Source organism: Colobus angolensis, unplaced genomic scaffold (genome assembly GCF_000951035.1).
Source record: "Colobus angolensis palliatus isolate OR3802 unplaced genomic scaffold, Cang.pa_1.0 Scaffold88, whole genome shotgun sequence".
Taxonomy (NCBI): Eukaryota; Metazoa; Chordata; class Mammalia; order Primates; family Cercopithecidae; genus Colobus; species Colobus angolensis.
The window spans coordinates 5,436,056-5,442,362 of record NW_012122709.1 but is presented as its reverse complement, the minus strand read 5'-3'; the positions used below and the strand labels follow the sequence as shown (position 1 = coordinate 5,442,362).

Here is a 6,307-nt window from a genome sequence, read left to right as displayed (position 1 = left end):
TGCCTGTGATGAGCATTATATTCTGGTTCAATGCTTATTCAATAATAAAACTGTTTTATTTCTTTTCTACCTTTGTGGGCCAGTTTTCTGAGCTGGGGATAGATTTTGTTTTTAATTCTATTTCCCAACAGTTACAGAGTGCCAGACCCCCTTGCATACCTTCAGAAGCCAAGACCACCCCCGGCCCCCTAGATTCTGCCAGCTGCATCCTGGAGAAACTCTCTGGAGCCACTGGGAGAGTAAATGAAGGTCACAGGCAGATGCAGGCTGTGGAGGCCACAGATATATCAAAGAATAAAAATCATGTCATAGACTAGAGAGGTCTGTGACACTTTGACATGCTCCCCCAATCCCCAGACTTTCTGGGACTGGACCACTGGCCATCTTTAAGGCTCTGTTTTCTAAGGAGTTTACAGCAGAAGCTACCTCCCATTTGGTCTTGGAACTAGAATGAGTGTAGAAGTGGGAACAAGTACAGACAGCTAAGGCAAAGTGTGCAAGCAGAAGAACTTTGCCCTCGTGCCCCTTTCCCTGTATCTGAACCCATTTCCATTTCCTGATGCTCACTGCCCCTCAGGGGGTCCTCCCGGTGCCTGCAGGCTTCTTCCTCCTTTCTAAGGGGCTGGACTGCTTTATTTAGTGGGAATACCCCAACCCAAATCCAGGCTAAAATTTACATTTTCAAAAAGGACTCTTGCTAAACTGCACATATTTTCACTTTATTTAGTAAATACTTAGCATATCTGGTGTGTGAAACACTGATGTAGGTTTCTGGGAGAAAGGGTAGGAGACCCCCAAACTAATATCATCCAATCTTCTGCACTGAAAGGGATTTGCTATTTCTTGGGGACGATGTTACAGGTAGTTAGGCATGAGCAGGACAGGAGAGGGCTATCCCCCCACCCACTGGGAATGTCAGGTGATGGTTCGGCATTTGTCACATTGCCTCTCTAAAAGTGATAAATTGGCAGCCAGGGAGAGGCCATTATCCTGAGGGTTCACACCTGTTGCACTAAAGTGTTAGTTGAATGCAGATGCCAGGAAGAAGCAACTTTTTGGGCATGCACTTTAAGAGACAAAATGGCGGAGTATGACCTTCCAGGGACACTCCACCGGAAAAGGGAAGAAAGCCTCAGATGGGCATGGGTACAACTTCCTAAACACACTGTGTATGCTCACTTCCCAAAAGTAAGGGGGGCACTGCACATGCAGGCAGCACACCCTAAGGGAAGAATCATGGGAAAGGAGCCAGCCTATAAAGTCCTAGGATCAAGGTTAAACATTGCACTTTACCTCGGTGCCCCCTTGGGTCTCTTCCAAGCATACTTTCCTCTCTTTGCTGTTCTAAAGCCTTTTAAAATAAACTTCCACCCCTGCTCTGAAACTTCCCATGGTCTCTTTTTCCATCTTATGCCCCTCAGTCAAATTCTTTCTTCTGAGGAGGCAAGACTTGAGGTTGCTGCACACCTGTATGGATTTGCCTCTGGTAGCTCAGATGCCTTCCATGGCTAACATATTTGGTACTGTGAGACTCAAATATTTGCCACCCCTAACAAAGACAAACAAACACACCAACCCCACAAGGCATGGAAAGGCCTATAAGAAGGAAGTGTTTGCTGTGGGCTGAGAATGGAACTGCTAGGCTAAGGGTTCACCAGTGGAAACTTGGACATATGTTGCTGGTTTTAAATCCAAACTTAGAAGCTTTTGGTCAGTGGTTTGAAAGACTTCTGAGAGAGTCTATGAGTCCCCAAATGTTTTAAGTGAAACATTGCTGGTAGAGAGAACATGGGTTCTGAGGCCATCTCAGAGTCCTACACAGGGAAACACCGAAGTCTAGCTTCTTCCTCTCCACTAATCTGATCCTAGAGACTCATAGACGTCTCCATAGAAGACTGGGCCTCACAGTCTAAGTGCTTTGCCAGATGTACAGTAACTGTGGGCTTCCTCTAGAGGCACAAGGTGTCCTCACAAGCCCTACTAGCCAAAGAGCCTAAATCTTGGGGCTTGGGTTCCACTCAAAGAAGCAGAGTGTTTGGCACATGCGAGACATCCTCAGTTTCTACAGCTCCCATTCCTGGCCTGCAAAACCCCAACAACGCTCCATTTACCTGAGCTCACCTTTCATCATCTGTTCTCACAGGATCTGGTTTTCCACTCTGGGAGGATTGTCCTTCTGCTTAGACTTTAAAATGTTATATGAAATTTCAAGGTTTTAAGAACTGAGAGACTGAATATAAAAGTGGACAACAGCCAGATCATATATGACAACAGAACTCTGACTCAGAAACTCCAAAGGGACCCTCGAGGGAAGCCAAACCACAACCAAACCTCTGAAGCACTTGGCCCAGAATGGACAAGACTTGTTCATGACTGCCCACTTTCCTGTTTTCTGAAGCCCCCTCCCCTTCCACACTTCTTTCCAATTCAAGACCAATCAGAGAAAGCCAAATATGCTTCCCAAACCAATCCCCTAAGATGTCCTGCTTCTAGTTAGCTCACCTCCAGCTCCCCATGCCAAAACCCTCCAGTCAGTGAATACCCGGACCTGCCCTGTTTTTTCTACTATGAAGCTTTCCACTCACCTGCCTGCCTTTGACTCTCTGCCGAAGGCAAATGATGGTGGCTGACCCCCCTGATATAGCCAGCTCTGAATAAGTGGTATCTGTGCTCATTTGAGTGGTCTTCATTTATGTCCACAAAACTCTGCAGCAGTTCCTGAGGTATGCATATGTCCTTCTGACCAGTTCCACGCAGAGCATAGGGGTTAATTTAGCAAAGTGGATGCTGCAGCACTGGTGGCCAAGCAGGACAAGAAATTAAGCCTCAGAGATTCTGATGACATTGAAAAGCTGGTTTGCACTGAGCTGAACCATAGGCCCAGAGAGGGGCCAGTTAAGCATCCCAGGCAGTGTTTGGGCACCAAGAATTCAGACTAGGAGTGCAGTTAAAAACAGATTCTTGGCTGGACGCAGTGGCTCATGCCTGTAATCCCAGCACTTTGGGAGACCGAGGTGGGCGGATCACGAGGTCAGGAGATCGAGACCATCCTGGCTAACACAGTGAAACCCCATCTCTACTAAAAATACAAAAATTAGCCGGGCATGGTGGCACACGCCTGTGGTCCCAGCTACTCAGGAGGCTGAGGCAGGAGAATCACTTGAATCCAGGAGGAGGAGGTTGCAGTGAGCCGAGATTGCACCACTGCACTCCATCCTGGGTGACAGAGCAAGACTCCATCTCAAACAAAAAACAAAACAAAACAGATTCTTTTTTTTTTTTTCTTTTTTTTTTGAGACGGAGTCTCGCTCTGCTGTTGCCCAGGCTGGAGTGCAGTGGTGCGATCTGGGCTCACTGCAAGCTCCATCTCCTGGGTTCACGCCATTCTCCTGCCTCAGCCTCCCGAGTAGCTGGGACTACAGGCACCCACCACCTCGCAGGCTAGTTTTTTGTATTTTTTTTAGTAGAGACGGGGTTCCACCATGTTAGCCAGGATGGTCTCGATCTCCTGACCTCGTGATCCGCCTGTCTCGGCCTCCCAAAGTGCTGGGATTACAGGCTTGAGCCAGCGCACTTGGCCCAAAACAGATTCTTTCCAGGTGTATGGAGCCAGAAAAGGGGAGAAGCTATGCTTGGTGGAGAGATAATCAACTTTGTAGTCAAGCTGCTTTTTGGTCACAAGAATCTAAGACCTTCTGAAGATGGCTCAATAAAAAGGGATTTGATTTACAGGTACAGGCAAAACACATCAAATCCAGGAAGAGGAATCAAAACTCTACCAGCTCCAGGCCTAGGAAGCCATGAGAGAAGAGGGCTCTTTGTGTTGTGCCTCTGCAACTGAGCGGGCTCTCATCTGTCTCTTCTGTGTTTTTCTCTATACATCAACTCCATTCTCTCTGAGGGGCAGACTGGTTTCCTCTAATTACTCATCAGTTTGTACCTGGCACCAAAGTGGCCACTCCAGCCACCAAGCCTATTTCTGCTTCCAGGGGAAGCATCGCCCTTGTGTGGAATAATCTCTGTGTTTTTTGCTTCAATTTCTCAAAAAAGTGGTTATCAGTTTGCACAGCTCATCTGGTCCAGCCAAGCCACACAGGTCGTAGGTCATTGGCCAGTCTCCTAGGTGCGTAAGTATCCTTGCAGGTGATGGGTTATGCCTTCGGTCAGATTATCCTTCCATGGATCAATCATTAGTGGCTATGGGAATAGGGCCATGTCTTACATAAGAACACGAGCATATTGGATATTATGAACATGTTCTATTACAGAAAGCAATATTATTAAATAACACAGGTGACATACACCCATCACAATCATTGCAAATGCCCACTAAGAAAAAAAATGGATTACAGGATATGATAGTGGATTAGAGAATAATGAAGATTATTTCTAAAAAGATCCTGCAGAGGATGGAAAGAACGAGGGTCCGTGCAGAGAAGTTCAGGAAGGACTTTGTGTCAAGCTGATAGAACAGTTGTGTTTGGGATCCATAAAGAAGTGGGGCCAAACATGTTAGGACTTTAGGAGAAAATAGACTGCATGGCCCTTCAGTTCTTACAATATTCAGTGTGGATAGGACTTAGAGATCATCAAGTCCAGCCCTGTTGCACTTCAGCTGAGAGTACTGAGAGTCAGAATGGCTGATGACACAGCTACGGTCACAGATTAAAGTTAAAACCAAGGTCAAAGTTCAAGTCTCTGTCTCCACAGTCAGTCTTTCCACTGTAGACTATAGCTAGCTCACTCTTTCACTAAGGCAGCTCCTCTCTTTCTAACACTGGAGCTTTACACAATACATACATGGTGGAGAAGAGCAAGCCCCTCCTCGGTGGTCTTTGTTGGAGGACAATCTGCTCCTCAGCACTGCCCTCATCCTCTTTTCTAAAACTCCTCAAACCCTGACGCACATATCCTTGAGGACTCCCTGCACGGCGTCATTCCTCAGAGTATATATAAAGGGATTGAGGAATGGAGTCATCACACTGCTCAGAACTAAAGGGATCTTGCTGATCTCCAGATCTTTCTGAGAGGCACTCACAAAGATACACACAGTGATACCACTAGAAATGATGACTATGGTCAGGTGGGAAGCACAGGTGTTAAAGGCCTTCTTCCTTCCACTTGCAGAAGGAATGAGCACTATTGTCAAGATGATGTACGTAGAGGAATAGGCCGTGAGGACTATGCAGCAGAGGATGACCATGGAAGAAAGCATAAAATCCATCAGCTCAGTGGCAGTGGTGTCTGCACAGGCCAGGGCCAGCAAGGGTCCACCGTCACAGAAGAAGTGGTTAATGATGTTGGAGCCACAGAAGGGCAGCTGGGAGATGAGGATGGTTGGAAAGAGCACAGACAGGAGGCCTCCCACCCAAGAGAACACAAGGGTCTCAATGCAGACAGGAGGTCTCATGATGGTGGTGTACCTCAGAGGGGAGCAGATGGCGGCATAGCGGTCATAGGACATGACTGTCAGCAGGAGGAACTCAACTGTGCCCACGGAAAAGTACAAATAGCACTGGATGATACATCCAGCAAAGGAGATGGTTTTATCCCCAGATGCTAAGTTGGCCAACACTTGATTGGAGAGATGACTGTGGTGAAGACGATGTCCAGGATAGAGAGGTTGTACAAGAAAAAGTACATGGGCATGTGGAGGTGGGAGCAGGACAGCACAGTGAAGATGATGAGCAGGTTCCCCAGAAGAGTCAGCAGGAACGTGGGCAGCAGGAGCACCAGGAACAGCAGCTCCGCCTCCCTGCTCAGGGAGAACCCCAGCAGAACAAACTCAGTCACCGCTGCAGTCCAGTTCCCCATGGGCCTGGTGGGCCTGGCTCAATTCTTCTTCTTTTTTTTTTTTAAATTTTTTTTTTTTTATTATACTTTAAGTTCTAGGGTACATGTGCATAACGTGCAGGTTTGTTACATATGTATACTTGTGCCATGTTGGTGTGCTGCACCCATCAACTCGTCAGCACCCATCAACTCGTCATTTACATCAGGTATAACTCCCAATGCAATCCCTCCCCACTGCCCCCTCCCCGTGATAGGCCCCAGAACAGAACAAAGGGAGGTAACACTTAGGAGAGTGTTCAGTGTATGAAACCCCATGGTGCTCACTAGAAAAATATGAACACAGAACATGACGACTGCCTGTTAGACATGTAATCCAAGTTTAGCTTGGCTTTCAATTATTTGCCTGTCAAAATGCACAAGGTTTTTGAAGATAATAATGTACACTGTTAACAAGGGTGTCCTGAGACCTACACTGTCACAGAGTTCATATGAACTTTCTAAAAGATAATTTAGC

The 6,307-nt window shown here is 46.9% G+C and overlaps 1 protein-coding gene across 1 annotated transcript; it reads right to left on the bottom strand.

The window, feature by feature from the left end:
- Positions 1-4,771: 4,771 nt before the first annotated feature.
- LOC105503793 (olfactory receptor 6J1-like) lies at positions 4,772-5,814 on the bottom strand. The gene is given in 2 exon segments (XM_011930907.1): positions 4,772-5,578; positions 5,581-5,814. Coding segments are annotated over 2 exon segments (1,041 nt in total).
- Between the last annotated feature and the right edge of the window lie 493 nt (positions 5,815-6,307).